Below are 22,719 nucleotides of genomic sequence, written 5' to 3' on the forward strand. Positions count from 1 at the left end.
TGAACTCAAATGAAAATAGGTTTACTGAGTAGCACATCCACTGAGTCACTGAGCAGATATGAAATGACCATATACACTGGGAGACCGTGAACCACAGAGACATGATGCCGAAACCGGGACAAACAGTAATACGTGATATTTGTGCTTCATTCTGCTGGCTCTTTGGACCTGTGCAGTGCTGGTCTCCAAGGCTGTGCTTTGTTTGTTGTGTCTCCTCTGTCTCACTGTTCTCCTTTTGTGAATTCTGTCTGCCCAAGATCTCTGTCTGTGTCCATGTAAGTGTTCGGCTCAGCCCTCTGCCTTACAGACCAGGCCCTATACTCTGGCATTACAGACCCTAATGTGACAGACGCTAGACGCTGGCCACTCCCTGACTGTATTAGGCAAGAAGAAAAGAGAAATTCATTCCTCATGGTAGAGTTTGGATTCTCTCTCTCTCTTATTTACCCATGCTGTGTTTCACTGTGCTAAACCTCTTCGGTCTGTGTGTATTGTCCCTGTGGTTCAGTCCTATCACTCATCTCAGTGCCAGAGGCCACTCCTGTGGTCTTCTCCATTGCCACGGCGTTGCTGGTGTCACCTTTCTTTTTCAGCATACTGTCTATCCAGCTGGTGGCAACGTTTACCCTCCCAGGGGGCGAAACAGGAAAAACAAAGTTGGACGATGTTGGAGCCCTCATATTCTTGCCAGAGGTAATGAGCTCGCCGTAGCCCTGCTGGTGGGCAAAGGCATAGGCCGAACGCCGGGAGCTCGTCCTCCGTACACGCCTTAGGTTCTGTTCTTGAGGTCCTTGCCTCCTAGTGGCTTGTTGTAGCAAGCGCACCTGAGAGTGAAGAGCAGAGATAGACAGCATTCACATATATATATATATAGTATAGAAGATGAAGAATTACTTTATTTGCCACACACACACACACACACACACACACACACACTGAGCAGCAAGTAGTGAAATGCAGCCTCTGTATTTACCCCATACTAACACCAGTGAGCACACACACACTCTATGAGTTAGGAGCTTTGGGCAGACCAACTCCAGGTCTTTTTTCCAGTGCCTTTGTTGGGGTTACTGACAGGAGTACTAATCCTAGCATGCATGTCCTCATGGTGGGAGGACACCGGAGCACCTGGGGGAAACCCACTCAAACACGGGAAGAACATGCAAACTCCACACAGAAAGGACCTGGGATGGTCAGGATTTGAACTCAGTGCTAAGAGTGCTAGCCACTGAGTCACTGTGATACATATTCATGTGTGTGTGTGTGTGTGTGTGTGTGAGTGTGTGAGGGTGTGTGCCTGAATAATCTATAACTATCACTGCTGCTAAATGCTACAACAGCATTTCTGAACTGACTATACTCTGCAAATAAAGCCCCTAATCAAAGACTTGAAGCTTTAGGAAACCAGGCCGTTGCAGAGCAAGGACTGTCATGACGCCTTGACCTACAGCTGCTGTATCACAGTCAGTGTCATGTTATTTCCTATGTGTCACGTACCTTGTCAGTCAGTGACGGGTAAAGAACCGCCCTGAGAAAGCGGATGGCCAGCATCGGCATTATACACACCACAGTGGTCAGGAGGATCACCAACCACACGCTCTTCTGCATTAGAGAGTTACGGGCTGTACCTGAAATTCAATAACACATAAAATCATAATGATACTTTGAAGAAATTCATAAAATGAACATTTATCTCAATACATTTTATACCTGTTTGATAATTGGTTTTTTGGAGAGTACTTACCAATGAAAGGAAACTGGCTTGGAAAAATGCTGAAGATACCGTCACTGTGCATTGCAAATAGTATGGCAAAGTAGACAGCCAGACTTCCCCAGATAAAGAAATGATTCACTGCAGTCCAATAGTTGGTGTCAAGTCCAATCTGAAATCAATGACACATTTTAACAGTGTAAGCAGACATTCATCAGGCTGGGAGAAAGCACAGATTGGCTGAAGAATTTAGGAAGCTTCTAACATTGCTCTGATCAAATATGCACTTCCCCTGAAACATGCTGATTAGCTCATTTAAAATGGATATCCATAGAGAAAGTGATGTATTCCCTTGTGAAAAAGAGGTATATTTAAAAATGTTAGCAGTATATTTGAAGTATCCAAAGAGTTTTTAATTTAATATATTTTAATTACATGCACTTTAAGTATACTTTAATGTGTTTTCAGAAAGTATGTTTTAAATTAATATGTTTCAAGTATTACTGTAGCACACTGTTCTGGAATGCATTTCAGTGACTGTATCTCTGACAAACAGAGGTGATCTTTTAAAAAAAGGAACTTCGTTGTAATGTGCCTCAGTGTACTCTGCTGAAGTGCACTTTAATGAAATAATTTCCTAATAAGTTAAAGCTTATTTAAACAAATGCAAATGATCCATTTTAGTGTACAGCTAAAACACGCATTAACAGAAAAAATATTTTCAATTTAACTTTTAACTTTGGGGATATATACTCACTAAATCTTTCGTTTGGCTGTTTTCGTTTTTTGTTTGGCTGGGGCAAATTTTAACCCAATATCCAAACAGGTTTAGGTCATATTTTTGCATTCTTTTAAATAAAGTGTTTTAGATGGAAAGTTTTTGTTTATTGCATTTTTTCCACTCACTTTTTACTCGCTTCATGTCATGCACACACTCGAACTCTACAACTGAATGCATTTGTAGTGCATTTTATTTGAAGTAAAGCAGGCAAAAAAGTGGTTTTTAGACAATAGTGTACTTAATTCTCATTATATTGCTCCTTATTTGAACACCAAAAAGACAATGGATTTGAGCAGTGATTCAGTGTACCATGACTGTATATTAACATACTAATCACGGCTAAAGTACTAAAGTACCCAAAGGGGAGTACTGTAGCATGTTGGGGTAGATGGGCGGAGCTTCCCTACATGCCTTGGGGTGAAGGACTGTTGCTTAGCTCCAGTTCTTTATTGCTCAGTTTATGTTTCAATTTGTGTCTAATAGAAGTATATGTGTATTGTTCATCATCTAGTCATCATCTAGTGTTGCGTTAATTGATTCGTGTGATAGTTGAAACGTTATCTGTGCACCGTGAATACTTCTGTCTCACTTAAGTGATACATAAATGCATTTTTACAAGTTGCTCAGTTACTTTTAAATGTAATACAAACACAATTAAGTTGTAGTTCAGTATATATATCTTTTTTAACACTTCAAAAAAGTATCTTGAAAGAGTACTACAACTACACTTACTTAATATTCCTGAAGTAAATACTTAATTGTTTTTTTAGTGCAACTTAAGTGTACCAAAATAATATATTAAAGTAGCCTTTTAACATATTTAATTTGCATTAGAATTTTAATAAAATTTAACTTAAATATGCTTAGGTTCAAATAAGTTGTTCCAAAATAGTGCATTTAGTACACACTGAAGTGCGATTAAAATGTGGGCATTAATAGTAAACTTTTTTTTTTTTTTAAAAAAAGACCCTTTAATACACTTTTTTTCCACAAGCGGTATTCCAGCTCATCGACAGGTGAAATTAGAGATGGTGAGTAATAGCAGTGATAGTCTTTTCTGTGCTAATGACTTATAACAAATGTTTTAATTATAATGTGGTCTATCCAAATCTATTACCAAAATGTTCTCTGTTTTCAGTATTTTATGTTAGCCTCGCATTAGCACACCTGCTTATCAGCTGATCATCAAGCTTTTGGTTAGTGGAATCAGGTTAAACTAAAAGTGGACAGAAACAGATAAGAAATATTCTAGAGTGGAATAATTAAATGTGAATTCTCAGTGAGGTCTTTATCTAACCTACCCATTCCTCAAGTCGCCTTCCCATTCCAAGAGGACACACTAACCTGAACACTGACCACAATGACGAGAGAGGTTGCTATGGTAACAGCAAATGCCTGTTGGTCGGAGATGTGGGAGCCGTCGTCCCGCACGGCGCAGAAGAAAGCTCCGTACGGTATGAAGAAGAGAACAAAAGAGGTGCAGATGCCCTGCAGCGTGCAGGTGAAGAACTTGCGTTTGTTGAACATTAGATTGAGTTGCCCTGGCCTGTAAAGGCTTGGGTAACGCAGACTGTGGTGCTCGTTCACATCCTGTCAGAAGTGAGGCAGCGTGAGTTGTGTCTTTTCATAAAGGACTCTTTATGTTTACCAGCATGGCCACATAGGCAAGAAAAGGCTGTGTTTACCTGGTCAAACAGGCCCATGGCAAGGACAGGCAGAGAAGTGTACACAATGTTAAACAGCGTGATGAACCATTGGTCATACACAGTCTATGAGGGAAGACAAGATTACTGCAGCAGTTGCAGGAGTATTATGTGATCTGAATATAAAACATTACTTATAAGATTGTACAGAACATGTAGGATTGATAGTGCATATCAAAAATTATTTTATATATATTGTATATACATTGTAATATTTATTACCAAATCCCTACCTGCGCAGAGAAGCCACAGAGGAATCCAAACCAGAAGTGTACAAGCGTGAAGGCAAAGTTCTTATAGAAGAAGTAGCAGAGGAAAGTGCACATGCGGTGGTAGGACCAGCGGCCGTGCACCAGTAGGAGACGCTGTAGGTAGCGGAACTGGGCGAAGGAATAATCTGAAGCCAGCACGGCCTGCATGCCTTCCTGTCCGCTGATGCCCACGCCGATGTGTGCCGCTGGGGAGAGGGATGGAAAGTAATTATGCTCTCTTGGGCAGTCACAGGCAGCATTTGCTGGCTTGTAACCAAAAGGAATGATGTTTTACAGAGGGCAGTTAGAAACAAAAAACAACTCACAGTCATCATAATCAGTCACTGGAAGTTGTGGTAGTTATTAAAAATAGGTACAGATCACTGCAGGCCCCATGGCGTAAACATGTGTGGACATCATGTCTGTGTCTGTGACACTGGTCATGTCCCATCCACACCATGCAACAAATGTCAACCACTAAGATCACTTCTTCATACTGAAACCTCTGGTGACATAGAGTGCATGCATGTGTGCGTGTGTTTGTGTGTGTGTGTGTATGTGTGTGTGTGTGTGTGTGTGTGTGTGTGTGTGAAAGAGAGAGAGAGAGAGAGAGAACTCTGTGCATGTGTGTGAATGTTATCTATAACCCATTGAGAGACGTTGGAAAAGGTGACACATAACATGACATACTATCAGACAGATATAGTGATAGTGGCACAAACATCTAAACCAAATCTATACACCTCTAGCAAACATGCTTCAGTTTTTTTTTAGGTCTCAGTCGTTTTCTTACTCTTGATCATGCTGACATCGTTGGCCCCATCCCCAATGGCCAGGGTGACGGCCCTCTTGTGCCTCTTGACTAGTTCCACCACCTGGGCTTTCTGCAGTGGAGTCACTCGGCAACAGATGACTGTCTTACACAGACACGCTGTGTCCAGAAGCATCTGCTCTAGGTCTGCTTCCAAGGCGTGGGCCTGACCCAGAGCACACAGGAAGGAAAAACACAACAAATACATCCTCTAGTCTCACTTCTCAGAGGAGGAAAAGAGTGAGCATGTTCAAAAACAGTACATACTGACATAGAATGTTTAAGCGTATTCTGCTAAAATAACTGAACAGAAAAATATCCTTTTGGAATACTCTATTTTTATACCTCAGTTGTACGCTGGAATGGTATTTAGCGCCCACACTCAGGCTAACCCTAATCATTCAGGTCCTGAGTAGTGCTTTAAAAATATGTCCTAAATAACCAGACAATTACATGAAGAAAAATTACACAATTATACAAAGTCTAAACTAAGAAAGGAGTACAAGAGCACAACCATTTTAGCATATTTACTGAAAACATTTACAGAGCAGTTATATATAATTAAAAAAAGTTGCCAAAATATGGGCTAAAAAACATCATGCTTTGGTTTTCCCCTTTTTAAAGATTAGTCTCTACAGCATTGCTGCACTACAGGAGTTAGGGTACTTAGGTACACTGCAGTAATTTATCATTATTATCTAAAAACACAGACTACAGGCCAATTCTGGTGTTAACCACTGGTCACTGGCCCATGAGAAGTGCTTAAGCTGAACACGCACACACACAGCGGTGAGGGTACAGGCGAAGGGTCAGCAAACCACAAAACAACATGACCTGCTGATTATGTACACTGTGGTGCCAATTAGCTTCAAACACTTAGCGAAGCAAAGCAAATGCAAGTGAACTGCATTGCCTATAGAGGCTCCCATGCAAATGTAAAATGTACACAAAGACACGGTATATTTGTTAGGTTTCTTGCACTTACACCAAATCAAATCTAATGTTTACTCAATTCTTAATGCTCAGTACAATTCAGTGATATTTTTATCACTTGTCAACCCCATTGTTTAGAACAAATAACACTCCTGAGATGACTGAATGTGAGCCAAGATATGCAAAACCTTCACAGGCACTGATGAGACCTCTTTGTGAATGGGTGTAGAATTTAGAGATACATCAGTTCTACAGCCGGAGAGCATTTTCTGCTAAAAGCCTCATTAGTCGTAAAACAGAGTGAGACTGATCCACTGGCCCTTACCAAGCTGTGTCCATTAATGATTAGAGCATACTCTGCAATGATAGTTTCCTCAAACACAGAGTCACTTCCATACATATCTGTTTTATCCTCATCAAGACCACTGCCCAATTTTTCCCTGCTGGGGCCCATTATGCGTTCTTTGGCACTCCTGTAAAACAGCAAAACAACAACAGAGATCACAGGTATATTCTGTTCTGCAAAGCAGGAATTTTCAGTTTACCAAATAACCACAGCCAAAAGAATAAGTTTTCCAATAGGCATGTTGTTTAGCTGTTCTGCTTTTAGACAGATTTGACTTTTTGGCTCAAGTTATCCAGCTGACTGAGAAAGTGTTGGAAATTGTTATTTTGCAGAATACCATCCGCCCCCCAGCACAGACACAAAACATCAACATCAAAACTAAATACAGTATCAATAGCGTATGACTCGTAAACCTCTTGGCTTATATTCAAATCCGTAAGGTCTTTAGAAAGTCATACACATGAGCCAAAGCATTTTAGACTGGCTGTGAAGAGTGCAGGTGTGTCTGATGGGGATATAAAAATGAGGAAGCCAAGCAGGAGAAACACAGGTTTTCTCCTGCTCCTCATAAAGAAGTCTGCTTTCAGTGCTGATAAACCACTAATCCCATATTTGTGAGTCCCTTGATAACAAGCATAAAAGCTTCTCAGCTCAAAAAGGGGCACGTCAGCAGCCCAGGAAGGAGCTTGTGAAAAACAGCAGCTGTCTCGTGAATAGTGAGCATGTCGGACATGGTGTTCCCGGGCTGCTGAGACTAGAGTAATTATCTCGAAGGAGGAAGCGCAAATTAAAAAGATTTCACATTTTTATTTTGCTTCTCTGTCCACAAATGTCATGATTTGTACTTAGCGATAAAAGAGGGCATGGAAGTTTTCATTGGCTGAATGGTCATTAAAATTTATTGTATGTGTTTTTACAACAGCTGGAGACTAACCTGAGACTTCTGGGGGAACATCATAGAGAAAATTTAGTCAGCAGGAAAACTTTATCTGTAACTTTATACAAAATCCCATAGCCTTAACCTAGTAACCTTAACCTAATACAAAATCCCCAAACTTTGTCATGATGTTTCCTACTTACCTTTTTTGGAATATTCTCAAGCTCTGTGAAATTGTGCTTCATGGAATACTCATAGTTTTAACAGTACAGGGCAGTGTACAGGGTGTGTGTGTGTGTGTGTGTGTGTGTGTGAGAGAGAGAGAGAGAGAGAGAGAGAGAGAGAGAGTGAGAGAGTATGTGTGAATATGGTTACAGAATATGAGTGTGCGTGTGTGTGTGTGTATGCTGTGATGACACTGCAGTGAGAACTGATACCTGAGCTCTTGTTGAACCTCTAGCGATGTGTGTCCTGAGATAATGAACACCTCATTCATGTCATCTCTCAGCATGTTACAGGAATAGCCAATGTTCATCGCCGTCTCTGCAACCAAACAAACGCTTCAATTAGGCTCTGCTGCCTCATGACACACACGACACTACCATCCCCCTCTACCTCTATGCCTCTGTCCAGTACCTAGTTTGTCTCCAGTGAGGACCCAGATCTTTATGTTGGCCAGGGTCAGACAGGCGATGGTCTCTGGAACACCCTCCTGTAGTTTATCCTCTATCGCTGTGGCACCCAGCAGCTTTAGACAGAAAGACAAGTGACATGTACAACTATTATACAAACAGGATGCTTTCCATGTGAAGCAAGTCAAATTCTGGTCTAAATATAACTCGTTAACCCTCGCAAGAATACATCAATGAGCCATGAATGTAAAACTCCACAGGCTGTTTCTGATACAACATTAAAAAGAATTAAATACCTGAAAAAATAGCTGTGAAATTATGAATACAACAATGAGCCATGAATGTAAAACTCCATAAGCCTTTTCTTGATAAAACATTCAAAAGTATTAAATACTTTAAAAAATAGCAGTGAAATTTCAGACTGAGCAAATGCAGTTCATTTTATCAGTTGCAGTTCCTTCACTGCACACTCGTTCATTTTCTTACCATAAGACCCTGTTCTATCTCTTCATACAGGGCACCCAGACGCTCTTCTCTGTTCTCCAGCGAGGTGCTGACAAAAAGAAGCTTCTTCATCCATTCATCAAACACATCCTCATCCAAATCTTTGTAGGCTAGTGCTAATGTCCTTAGACCTTCTCCTGCAAACTCCTGAAGGGAAAAAATGCAAATGAGTGAGACAGTGTCACATCATTTCAGGCAGAGCTATCTATATATCGTCTGCATTAAATGGACAAACAAAATTGTTCTCTTGGAGGAACATCAAATCCCATTTCCCTAAACAGAAACATATGACACAAAAAACACAGCGTTTCTCAGGGAACTCATGTGAGTATTGTATGCAGCTTTTTCCAGTTGAAAGAATGAGAGTTGATTGCATGTAGAAAACCAGAGGGAGGAATAAAAGAGAGATGAGGGATGGAAAGAACGCTCTATAATCAGCATGGCTCAGAGCTGTTTTCAGTCTGAGCAGGTTCCTCCGAAGCCTATTATACAATGGGCCACCGGCATGATCTGACACTAAGAAATAATATGTCTTTTTTCAGGTGTCATGAATAATACAGCAACCTTATCAATACTGCAATGGTTTAACAAACATTAAAAATAATACAATGGAGTTCTCTTTCAATTCAATTCATCTATAGAGCACAGCAGGTTCTTACACTCTGATTCAACACCATACAGGCTTTATTTACATCAACAGGGCAACAAATTTCATAACGAATTTATGTGTGAATGAGATGTCAGAATACTTGAGTAGTAACTTCAAAGTCATAAACAGCCTTTAGCATTAACTTAACCAGAATTTTTCTTTATCCATTTTATTGCTTAAAAACCCACTAAACATAGCACCTTTTTCTGTATCTAATCAAGGGCTTGTTATAGGATAACTGCGAATAATACAGCAGCCTAATCAATACTGCAATGGTTAAAAAGTTACAAACATTAAAAAATTATAAAATTTTTTTAATACTAACTGTAAAGTCTATAGAACACAGCAGGTTCTTACACTCTGATCCAACACCATATAGTCTTTGTTTACTTAAACAGAGCAACGAATTTCTGTAACTAATCAACAGTTACAGAATTCATCAACGAATTATAAGACAACTGTGCACTTAACAATTAGTTAATGAATTGTTAATAATTAGTACTAGCTAATACCAGTTAATACTAGGCCAGAATGAATAGATAGTATGAAATGATGGTAGCTAAGAAATGTGGTGTTAAAGTCAAAACACATTTTAGAAGAGAGAAATAAATGTGTCCAATCAAACACTCTCTTGATGGGAGAAACAATAAGAATGGGAATTCTTGGCGATAGGGAAGCCACTCACATTAAGGTGCTCTGAGGTAGTGTACATCAGCTCCTCATTACAGGGGTCCAGCCTGTCGAAGAGAATTGTATCTGCTCCTTTGGAGTACAGCTTTATCTGTCCTTTCGGGTTTTTCACTGGGGGGCACGAGGAGAGAGCCGATCTCATTACTGCTAAACTGCACAATTTCAGCTGCAGTAAAATATCTCAGCCAAATTCAATAGCCTGAGTTCTTATTGATAGCACACACCCACTATAAGTCCTACTGAAATATGAATCCAAATGTAGCATTTTGCTTGAAACTAAATGCGTACTAAATATTATCAAGGAACATTAAGAGGACCAAAAACTGGCACATGCTGGCAGACACTGTATTCTAATTATACAGGGGGGGGGGGGGGGCAAGGACAGTTTTTCTCCAAAGTAGAACTGCTGCGTGAAGCGAAATTAAATAAATCCACTCAGCCAGACCTATCACGCTCATCCTCTTGCGGACGTTGTTGAAGTCCAGTATGGCCAGCAGCTGGTAAGTGACTGGTTGGCCCATCTCGTAGAGTGTGATGGTTTCCGGTGTTCTGGCCCTGAAGACGAAGCCGAAGTTTCGTGCCGCAGTGACCAGTGCCCCTTCATCTGGAGACTGAGCCTGGTACACCAGCTCCCCTTGGAGAGACATTACAGCATCACAGTCAAATCACCTTAGCAAGGAGCTAAAGTTATCACAGTTACCAGATCCCTTATGATCAAGGTGTTACAACAACAACCACCACATGTTATTCATAAAATCCATTTCACACAGTGAAAGACTTTCAGAGTTTAGCATAAAGAGATTGTGTCTGAACAACTGAAATCAGCAGAATATCTGCATTACAGTAACTGCACTGAGTAAAGCAGATCATTAAACTAGAAAGTACAATAATAGTAATAGTAAAATAAATAAAATAAATAGATACAACAAAATGACATTTCACTCCTATTTAGGTTTTTGTGAGAAGAATACAATCCTCTTAAACACCATGTATATTGTATATCTAACATAAAGAAACTGAGCTCTGTCTGTTTTTAAGACACCATTTGGTTTATGCATGTTTGGATTTTTTTCTTTTTTTTTTCTTTACCTTCACTCCTCTCCTCAGGCATGACTGTATGACACAGAGCTAACAGTCTGAAAAACTCCTGCACGAGAGGCTCCTCCAGCTTAATGGCCTCCACCAGACTGCTGTCATGGAAACGAAACTTACGGTCCATCAGTGGGTTGAAGGAGAAATCTACACATGGTGTTTTCTAGCACACAGACAGAGAGAGTGAGAGAGACAGAGAGAGAGGGAGAGAGAGAGGGAGAGAGAGAGGGAGAGAGAGAGAGGGAGAGTGTCAGATGGAGACAGGATCAAATGAATGCGTTCAAGAATAAATTATGGTAACGCAGACTGAACCACAGTACTCCTGGCTTTCCTTTATAGTTCTGTGGTGTTTACATAGAATCACATTTGTGGTTACACGGTGTGTCCAAGCAGGTTTTCTTACCTCTGTAATGTCCACCTTATGACCAAACTCATCATAAATGTCACCTAAAAACACCAAGAGAAAAGAGTTGTAGATTGTAAAGGGAGCACTATGTAATTTGGACTCTGTGTGTGTGTGTGTGTGTGTCTGTGTGTTTGTGCAAACGTGCATGTGTGTGTTGGGGGGGTACATGAACAGAGAGAGACAGACAGAAAGAAAGAAAGAAAGAAAGAAAGCAAGCAATAAGGAAGAGAGCTCACCATAGGTCTTCCCATTGATGGAGCATTTATTGAACACCATGATGTTCTGGGTGAGAGTTCCTGTTTTGTCTGAGAAAATGAACTCCACTTGGCCAAGCTCCTCGTTCAGAGTTGTGGTTCGCGCCTCTGCTGGAGTGTCCCTCTTACTATAGTACATCTTTCTGTCCCAGTTAATGAAATAACTGTGGCCTAGCCGAAGCACTTCCACACTGTATAAAATAAATTATACTCATTAATAAAGACTACAAACAGCTGGTGAAGTATCATTCTAAACCAACATAAGGGAAACATCACATAGGTCAGCCATAATGCATCCTGTAATTTCTTGTAAGTATGTGTTTAGCTAAAGTGCTGACAAAAGTACCCGAAGAGAGGGCCATCATGACAAAATGCTGCCAAAACACCTGCTATGTACAACATTACTTACAATAGTGCTTTACTTACTTAAAACAAAGTACATTAAAATCACAAATTTCATTTGAAGTATTACAGGGCAACTCTCTTCTTGGCTAGTTTTATCAAAATGACATCTAATACATCATTATGCAATTAAGTTATGTTCTTTTGCACTTTACTTGTCCTTGACTAAATACGAGGCAAATTCAAACTGTATGTGAATTCGTCACTTTAGCGTGGTACTAACCTGACATAGAGTGAGATGGGCACTACGGTATTGAGGATTATGATGTAGGACCAGAAGGTCAAGAACCCGGAGAACACGGGGCTGCTGAGGAGCTCATCCCAAAGTAGATAAGACCAGAAGTTTCTGCCTACTCTCTCTTCCCAAATGGTATTCCCAATGGCCAGAGTGATTCCCATACAAATGAGAAACCCAAAGATCTGTCGAGTAAACATCAACCAACAAACCAACAAGAACTTTGCTTACACAACATTCACAAATCTTACTACAACTTCTCTTGTCACTTTCAGACAGCAAAATATACGTGCAGTCTAAAGTCAGTCTAATATTCTAGAGAAACAGAATAGCATCCACATTTATCAGTCTACCAGTATGAGTAATGGAGAAGTCACAAGGGGACCACACTCAGTGCAAAACCCAGAGTGCAGGAAATGTTCTCACCCACAACACCAAAGTGTTCATCAGCTTGTCAATGCTGGTCCTTTTAAATTTTGTCCTCCCACAGTTCTGCATTAGTTTCGTTTGGAGTCCTGACAGAGTAAAGTTTGGAGATGACACATCAGCACAAGCCTGGGCACATTCAAAACAGGTATACAGTACATGCTGGGAAACATAACTGAGATAGATGACAACACACATTAGGCACTGTGAACAGTCTTCACCTATTAAATATGAATGAACCCAAAGCATTTAGAACAGCAGAGGACACTCGATAGGATGCCAGCCTGTCCAAGATCTAGTGGGGGCTGATAAAGAATCTCTGCAATACTAGCTACTTCCATGGCTATGATGCATTTTCACTCCTTATAAATCTGCATAACGTTTTATTAGTGCAGATAATATGCCAACATAAAAACATCCTTAACATCTAATAATAACATAATGATATCCCCATATCATAATGTAACATCTTAATTGCATCTAATAATAAGACAATATCATCTGATTGATTGCTAATTCAAAATAGCTAATACTGATGTTTGGTTTACATTGAGCTGATAACTGAAGCACAATTAAAACGTCATAGGAGCTTATAAAAGGTGACAGCTTCATAGAACATGACATACATTTTAATGAGGTATTTATAAAGCGCTGAGACGTACCAGCGAAGATGACCATGCCGAAACACCACTCAGTATTTCTAAGGACACATCCTCTCAACAGCATCTTCTCATTATCCAGAGGGAACTTGTTATCCTTCCAGTAGAGCGTTCCCATGAACTTGTCCAGTTTGTTATTTGGGGGCTCGCAGATGACCTCTCCTTGGGGGTGGGGGTGAAGGAGGGGGCATAAGAGGAGCCCAAATTCAAAGGTATTAATTTGGTAACTGTCACTGCCTGCCAGTGCTTTTCAATTTCCATTCATCTTTTTTTTCCAACACATTGTCCTGGTGTGTACACACACAACATATAGCACACAAACAAAACACCAACACAACCCAGACAACAGTCCGTATGTTCATGCAGCACTAACATTCAGACTGCAGCTCTACAACAGCACGCCACTACCATGGCAACAGCTCTCTTGAGAGCAACAAAAAACTCCTTCAGTTATAAGTTAAAGACCTTGGTCTCTCTCTTTAATTTAACTGGATTGGCTCCAAATAGAAACTTGAGTGTCTAACAGATTGGCGCAGGCTTTTGACAGCAACAAATAAGGACTCAAGGTTAAAAATGCTCAAAAGTAAAACCAAGAGACCATGAGACCACAGGACATCTCTGTTTGCTGGGGTTCAACACACAAAACATGCTTACACTTTTTTTTTTTTTTGGCTTTACCGTTAAACTCAGCAAGCCTGCTGACATCTGTTCCAAGATCTGACGTCACAGTCAAGGCTTGGCGAACTTTCAGATTGGTCTCCCTGTGACAGAAAATCAGAGCCAAAGAGAAGTGAAAACCTCATTTCAGACAGACTCACAGTTTTAGGCACGGTTGCAGCTACATTTTACACAGGTTTGCGAGGACATCCAACATTCTACTGTACTGGTATGTCCTTACCCATCCAACTCTGCAGTCTCAATATAGCACAAACCACAGGGCTCACTACTGGAGAGAAGGAGAAGATCTGCCTGCACACACCAAAAAGGAGAGAAGAGGAGGTGAGGGGAGGTGCGTTATCGGACAGCAACATGCAATAAATCAAACTCTGCAGTGCGGTGTCCACAAGAGGTTTGAGGTTTTTCTCTCTAACTCTGCTGCTACTACTAAATAAAGGAATCGGTTGGGCCTTCCCTAATCACACATGGTGCAGAACACAACACAGTTCATATCCGACCAAATGTTTTCATTGGAAATCGCGTAGTGAGTGTTTACAGTAGAAACAATCCAAGCTAAGATTGTCCTTAGCCCCCCTCCACTCAGTACAGGCAAGCCTCCAGCTAGAGGTGCACCCTCCAAACAGAATTTTGTTCCAACTCCTATCATACAAGATTCAATCTATTATACAGAGGGTCCTTAAGGAGTTACAATAGGTGAATGAGATGTGGTTTGCATAGGACTGCCAAAAGCCTGCATACCCTGTAATCATCTGGGAGGAAAACTGCCTACCTCAGCTATACACATTTTTTTTTTTCTGAGAGAAATTAAACTCACGGCGACAAACTGATTGTTTTCAAGCTTGATGATATCACCGACTCGCACATTCATCCATTTCTCATTCTGCAACCTAAGATAGAGACAACACGCATCATTAACAGTCATAATTTGGAGTAATAGACCCTCTAAAACCAGCATAACTTCAAGCTCCATGCCATCAAAATGACTTTCCAAGAAACATCATCATTCCTATTATTGTGCCGCGTGCTACAATTATACCAGATGATCTATGAGATAAAAGCATTAGATTCTGGAAAAAAATACTCACTTTCCCTTGATGAGTACCTGAGACTGTCGTGTGTTGACTTGTTGATCACTTTTATGGCGAAACTAAAACACAAAACATTTCCAATGTACTGGGCCCAAAATTCAGAGAAATTCAGAGTATTTTGATGTATTTTGGTTTTGTCAGCGTGCCTTTGCTTATGGCATGCAAGTCTGATTCACTCTTCGTTATTAGAAAAACGTTACAACAATGTTGTGCTCTAAAAACATCTGATTCCTGACAATGCAGGTCTGATCATAAGAGTGAAAGAGCCTTTGAAAATGCATGTGAGTCTGAACTCACATAGTCATCTGTGGCATCCTTCACAGCTGTGATTGCCAGCACCAACACTAAAGGCACAATGGTGGTAAACCAGGACAGAGAGGAGATCTGTGGGATTAACTACCATCAAAACAAAATGAAATGTTAATCATGTTAATTAAATTGTAAGACATAACCATCAAGAGATACATAAATATTTTCACATTAAAAAGGAACTTAGAATAAAAGGCTATTTAGAACAATAGATATGATTGTATATGTCTGTGTGTGTGTGTACGCGCGCCTGTGTGTGCGTGTGTGTGTGTGTGTGTGTGTGTGTGCATGTATACATATTATGGCTGATACATTCATACACTCTTTTCTACCTACCTGTAGTATCAGCAGGACAAGAAAGTACGCATTGGCAACGCGCTGGAACTGCTCAAACAAATTAATGGGCAGGAAGGTAAAAAAGTTGTACTTTGATGTTTTGATGCGATTATCCTGAAGAGAAACAGAAATGAAATGTAACAAACGTAATAAAAATCATAATTGTTATAAGCAAAGAACAATGAAAACAGCACACTGAATGGTCTAGGAATATTTCCTGTCAGTGGGTGTTATAGTAGAACCATTTATCATTTTTAGAAACTTCTCAATGCCAAGTTTTCCCTTGCACATTTGCACTGATCTCTGTTTTTTTTTTTTCCTACCACAGCATCAGTGTTTCTTCTCTCTCTCTCTCTTTCTCTCCCTCTCTCTATCTCTCTCTTTTTTTTTTGGAGGTTCATTTCAGGTCTTAGCTGTACCTTCTTATCAGCAGCCATCTCAAGTTAGAGAGTTTGTATTGTAGACAGTGAAGCAATTGTGGCCTTCAAATCTAAGCTCTTTGTTTCCCTGCCTCTGACCTTCTAATCAGGGACTGTTTATTATCTCGCAAACAGATGTGTGCTCTCTACCCTAACCTGTAATAGGTGGAAGAAAAACAAAAACATCAAGACTTCTGGACTTGAGAGCCATAGGTGACTGGACCTGGAGCAGTGTACTCACAGCATACTGAAACCTTTCGTTGTACTCTCGGTCATTGGCTCTGACATGGCGTTCCTCTTCTGAAAGAGCACAGGAGATTTATAGTTAAACGACCTAAGATGTAGCTACTCGACGACAAGATCTGTCTGTGTCTACGACTGGCTATGAGGAAATTCTGGAAAAGCTGTAGACAGTTTTAAAGATGCTGTTCTCTTCTATGATTTACAGAATTAAAGGAAACTTAAACCTCAAGTTCTCAAATGTATGTGCAAAGCAAAATACTTCAAAGGTTTTTAAAACTAAGCAATGTCAGTACATACGCTAGTTTGTTTTAGCATTTAGCATACCCCACCACCAGTGGCATTTGTTAAATGGCAAATAGCAGATATATGGCTAAAATAAGGGCTTTCAATTTCTAAATGTGGCAGTAATTCAGTTGCGGTGACACTCCCAGACATTCCAAAGTGATACAGTGCCCCCATTCTTGTTCAGAATACTGTGTTAGCCAACCATCTCTATTTGCAAATCCATTGTCACTTTCCTTTCACAGTAACTGGAAAAGAAACAAAACAAAGCCAAAAAACAAAACAAAACCAAAAAAAAAAACAGAGCAACATATTCCTGCAGAGCTTTCTGGATCCTTGACTTACCTCAAACAATGGTAGTGTGGATTCAGCAGTATTATGGAGTTACTTTAACATAAAATTTTCATTTGTCAGAGAACAGCTCTCTAACAAAAGCTTGCAAGTGAATGTCTTCATGAGTGCTTGTAGTTCTTAAATCCCAACTCCCCAACACACACACTGATGTTTTATGCAGGGCCAGTGATTATGAGGGTAAAAATTGTTATAAAGTGAGAGATTAGGGTAAGAGTTAAGAGAGATTACGGTCTGGATTGGATTTAGGCTAGATTTAGATGATTGGCCGTGGAAACAAGTTTAACTCCATAAAACATCACTGTGCTTTGCGGAAGCGCCTTTATGCCTGATTCCATTTCACTGTCACCAGCTCTTGCATTTCTACCTTGTCCGTTTGCTTTAGAGCGTGGCGTCCAGGCCCCCCTCCATGGAATTAGCAACCATAGCCATCTCTCCGCCATTGCCTGTCCACACAGTCACTCTTCCACCGCACAAACATTTCTTTTGAGTTATTAAGAGCAGGTCATTTTGCTCCGTGCAGAGCAGAGCAGAGCGGCACAGAACTCTGTGAGACCGCCAAGCAGAATAAAAACAAAACAAAAATCATCAGATCTCTCTAAAAATACAGACTGATCACGTTTTGTAGCCTTTTTTTTTTTTTTGCTTTTTTTTTTTTGCATTTCCCTTGGGCAGGTAATTTCAGAGCCCTTTAAAAGGAGCTCCCGGAATGCTCTGGAATGTGAAGGGATGTTGTCTGCACTTGCCTTTTTCTGAAAGATATGGCATCATGCTATCCCAGCCATGCTTTTGCAATGTTGAAGCCAGAGAGGCTTCAGGCTGATTAGAATAAAACTACAGTTAATTGCTTCAGAGCTATTGAGAATTGTTTGGTGTAATGTTTCAATATAATTTATGAAAGCAAGCAACATGCTGAATTTACATTCACTATTCAGTGGGCCACTAACAATACAGGTCATTCTGGAAATGATGTGCTCTGAATGCATACAACCAGCAAACAGTGATTCAATAAATGCCACAAGCTACAAATGCAAGATACAACATGAATGGTCATCCAATGGAGAACATGTTGAGAGAACTATTTCATATGGATCTTAACTGACATTTCCCTCTATAGGGAAGGCACCTTTGAGTAATTTTTTCTATTTTTTAATCTGAGTTAATTTTCTGGAGGTCTGTAAGGTCATTGTTGTTCAGTAGATTATGTCTATGAAAATGAGCAGTTTTTGGTTGCGTAGCAATAATATTTCAAGTTGTGCCCTAGTGGCTTTACACACACACACACGCACACACACACACACACGCAATCACATACACGCACATAGCTATGCAAATACACACACACACATACATTTACACACACACAGACACATACACTCACATACACAATATAATTTAAAATTCCTCTCACTCATTTCTGGACATTCTCTTTTTGAATACAATAGTTATTACTCTTAAAAACAGTTTTAACATTCGTCTGGCTAACGAAGAAAGAGCGGGATACATGACAGTAACATTCAGATTCAGTGTTTACCAAAAATTCTTTCCAGTTCCAGTTCTCTGATTGGCAAACAGGTTTATAAGCTGTGTCGAAACTGAGAATTAGCCACTTACTGGAAGGCAATGAAACTTTCAACACAGGGCTAAAGAAGTTATCACTGTTTTTTTTTTCCATGAAGAGAAACGGCTGACTATTCCAATTTAAGCCATATACTGAAAAATATGACAAGTGTAAAAAAAAAAGTTCACATTCCTCCTCACAATCAAGACAAAAGCATTTTTTTATATTTCACGTAACAGACCTAGACTTTCTGTGACAAGCTATTCAATATGTCAAAGGTAAAATGCAGGCAACAAAAGCCTTTGTCTTGGGAAAAAAATCATTTCTAAATTATGTATAATAGCTCAGCTCACAGGGCAGCACAACACAACAGGAGCATGGTCTACTCGTTTGACACAAGTGCTTGCCACTGTCGTCAGCTGTTTGAAAGATGAATAATTTAAGGACCTGCTGTGTTTGGTTAGAGATGTCCGGTCCCTTTACACATTTGATTAGTCTAGGTCAGTCAGAAGACATGGGAAAATATGATACTCAAAAACAAATAATAAATATTTAGAGGACAAAAGACAAAAAAAACGACTTCTGACGACCTCAGAGAGGAACAGACTTTCAACACACTTGTGAACTGCCTCAGGGAGTCATTTGTAAAATGTCCAGCTTAACAACCAGTAAGTTCTCTGCAATACCAGCATGACACAGAGATGACACACGCCAGATGACTGGATATGAAAAGTTGACATGTGGTTCAACAATAAAAACCCTCTTTGTAAAGAATACGGCTGGAAAATGATGAGGATTGGTCAATGAGCATTTTTACCTCGCAGTTACACAATGATCATACTATTAGTATAGAGTCTTTCAAAGGATTTCAAAACTATCTCACAAAGGCTTCACCTGGTCTAAAAAGTTCAATGTTAAAAGCAAGATGACTTGGAAAAGCAACAACGACAACAGAAAACAAACCTGCAGGTGTCACACTCATATCCTTCCCTTAATCCTGTAGTAGGTTGGAGAGCAATGTTAATGAATTCTGACCAATATGCAAGGTCATTTTAAACAAATGGTGAATAAATGAACACATTCTTTTTCAGCTGCCTATGGGCTAATAGTTCAGTGATCTGTGGATTTCACAAGGTCACAGTGCTGTAGCACTGCGTCATGGTAGATACCCATTACACGTCTCAGCCCACCATGCGCGCACACGCATGCTCACACACACACACACACACACACACACACACACATGCACGCATCCATGCACCTGAACATTCATAAGCACACACACACTGCAACACAAACCCAAACACTACAGACACACATACTCTAACACACACACAAGCACTGTGAGACAAACACAAACAAACAGTACACACGTAACAGCACACCAGTTTTAGCATACTCTTCAGTTTATCTCTGTAGAACAGCATACCATGCAGTAAAGAACACACTAGTGGGTCAACAGAGGATGGAGCAGACACACACAGTAGCTGTGGCCTCTTTGGAGAAGACTGATTAAGCATGTTGTCGTATATCAATAGCAGTTTCGTTTGTTTTCACAAAGAAAAAGCAGAAAGCAACAATCAAGCAGAAGGATGTCATCAAGGTTTCTAGGCAACAAGACCAGAAGGAAAAAAAAGAACTAAAGCCATCGTATGCAAAAATGTTTCATATACTGTACTGCTCTATAATAAAAAGAACATATACATAAAAGAGGTTGGAATATAACCACAAACAGATTCAGAGTTTTCTATTTGTGACCTCTCTAAATGGACAGGAAACATGACATAAACAGGAAACATGACATAAATCTTTATTGACTGCAGATGTTTGGATAATATATTTGTCAGACTGAAGAATGGAGACTGCCCAAGGGAAAGTACAAAAATTTATATTCAGTTTATAGAGTTTATATTCAGTATATTACAGTAATAAATATCATTATGTGTAATTATTGACACATCAGTACAACTGCAAGCTACGGTGCATTTGTGTTTTTCATGCTCTTCTTTTCTGGAGAATTAGGTGCAGATAACATTAAAAACATATGCAGATATGAGCCTTTGGTCTTACCAATCCAAATCTCTTTCTTCCAAAATGCCACACCATCAGGAGACCTTCAAGTGCCCCCAAGGAATTCTCTGAAAACATGGAATTGTTTCCATCAGTTAAATATTAAACTACATTCTCTCTGCCCTGTATCCATTTATTTAATTTTTACACTGGGAGAGATGGGCCTGTTTTCTTTGTTCCTCATTTGCTACATTAAATTTTGTGTTTTTCTCACAAAAACTAACCATGCCCTATATGTTTTAAATTACTTTGTCTCAGTCAGCCTTCTCTCCCTCCCAGATGTGTTGATATCTCATAAAAGATTTTGACGTGTTGTAATTTTAATCCTAGTGTTTTAAGAGAAGCAAATTAAAGATAAATCAAGTTGACAAGAGTAATCTTTGAATACATTTACATATGAGCCACAGCATATGTTTAAATAACAACACAGTGGGTGCTCTATATTTTCATAAGTAATTGTCCTTAAGAGGCATTCTGAAGCCTGAGTGCTTAGTGTTGTTAATATCTAACTACAATGCACTGCACAGAGGGCAGCTTCCAGTCAGGTCTCCTTAATGAAATCTCAATGGATCTGCAGTCAGTGGAAACCTCCTGGGTGTCCCGGAACACAAACCACTCCGTGGGGATCTGCAGAGCTGGGAAGGATGCTGGTATTAGCATCCAGTAAACAGGTGAGGCAAGTGAGAACGGCGGCAGTCTGCGAAGCTTTGGCTTATTAAACTGTTTACTGTTTGCTGCTTTACTTCTTTCTTAGGGCTGTAAATGCTGCTGAACCCATTGCCTTTCTCTGTTCTTTGTGTGCTTGATAACTTTGTTTTTGTGCTCCACTCTGTTGTTGATCAGTCGTTTCTCACTATTTTGGTAGGTCGTGGACCGAATTACTGTAAATTTAGATGCGTATTATTTCTGCAAACCAGTGTCAACGGGAAAAAGTAGTATTGCTTTAATCACCCATTCTTCGCTAGTTTACAGGTGCTGTTCACAATCCTTACTTTACCAGCTGAACTTTAAGTGCTGTTTCTTCTTTCTAGAACTCTTTGACCATGGTGAATATTACCTATTTAGATGGATTTCAGTACATATATGAACACCATCAGAATGGGTGTCTTTCTGCGTTTTTTCTGTGCTTTATAATTAAACTGTCCACAAAAAAAGTTTCAAGATGCATGAACACGCTACTGTCTTTTGGTTCATATATTGATAAATCCACTTATCCTCACAAAAAAAGTCTGTAATACTATGGACAGAATCCATCGCACATGCTCTGCTATACAGTCATATAAATCCAACTGAAAGGTATATACTGTATGAGCGACTTATAGTCAAACGAAGGGTTAGCTTACAATGGTAACCACCGAATCTGCCACGACGCAGATGACACCTTTGAGTAATTAAGACGGAATCTCTGATATCGACGTATCATTACGTGTTTGCAATTCTTCACGCTAAAATTCCCACTAAACTTACATTTTTTTATGAAATACCTTATCTGAGAATAAAATTGTGATCACTGGTCTAATTCGAGAGGGCAAAATTTCTCCTACTACCATGAAGGATTTCATCAAATAGTACCGAAGCATGAAAATATTGTTCACTCACCAGAAACATGCTCCATTCATAAGACAACCGAAATCCTCCGAGACAGGGCGGATCACCGCGTCCTTTTACAACAATACAGCAAGAGAAATCAGTCAGGTCCTTACATGCGCGCTCTCCCTCTCTCTCTCTCTCTCTCTCTCTCTCACACACACACACACACACACACACACACGCCCTTTCTCCCTACGTATACCGTCGCAATTGGCAGTAAAACGTCTTTCTGTAGCAAGAGGTAAGCCCTTTTTTCCGCATCTCTCAACCTACAATTCCATGCAGTCTACGGTTCTGCACCGCAGTATTGACGGAAGACATGAAGACATAGAGAAATTGTCAGTCTGAAGTCAGTCTAAAACCTACATTTACAGATTCTTTGTTCCTGAATCTAGCAGCCTCGAACTGCATTTGTATGGAGCTGGATTAT

The 22,719-nt window shown here is 39.9% G+C and overlaps 1 protein-coding gene across 1 annotated transcript; it reads right to left on the reverse strand.

Annotated features, from left to right (window-relative positions):
• Positions 1 to 467: 467 nt before the first annotated feature.
• On the reverse strand, positions 468 to 17,511 carry atp8b4 (ATPase phospholipid transporting 8B4). The gene is made up of 27 exons (XM_030765304.1): positions 17,436 to 17,511; positions 16,434 to 16,492; positions 15,774 to 15,887; positions 15,426 to 15,524; positions 15,126 to 15,187; positions 14,855 to 14,927; positions 14,261 to 14,331; positions 14,041 to 14,123; positions 13,366 to 13,524; positions 12,704 to 12,792; positions 12,266 to 12,462; positions 11,623 to 11,831; positions 11,384 to 11,427; positions 10,978 to 11,143; positions 10,334 to 10,522; positions 9,884 to 9,999; positions 8,532 to 8,696; positions 8,050 to 8,161; positions 7,851 to 7,956; positions 6,516 to 6,663; positions 5,240 to 5,423; positions 4,429 to 4,652; positions 4,178 to 4,261; positions 3,837 to 4,082; positions 1,745 to 1,883; positions 1,498 to 1,628; positions 468 to 824 (listed from the first exon to the last, which is right to left on the reverse strand). The coding sequence occupies exons 1-27, from the start codon at positions 17,509 to 17,511 to the stop codon at positions 468 to 470; spliced, it is 3,702 nt and encodes a 1,233-aa protein (XP_030621164.1).
• Positions 17,512 to 22,719: the final 5,208 nt, after the last annotated feature.

The sequence above is a fragment of the Chanos chanos genome, chromosome 2 (genome assembly GCF_902362185.1).
Source record: "Chanos chanos chromosome 2, fChaCha1.1, whole genome shotgun sequence".
In the NCBI taxonomy this organism is placed as follows: Eukaryota; Metazoa; Chordata; class Actinopteri; order Gonorynchiformes; family Chanidae; genus Chanos; species Chanos chanos.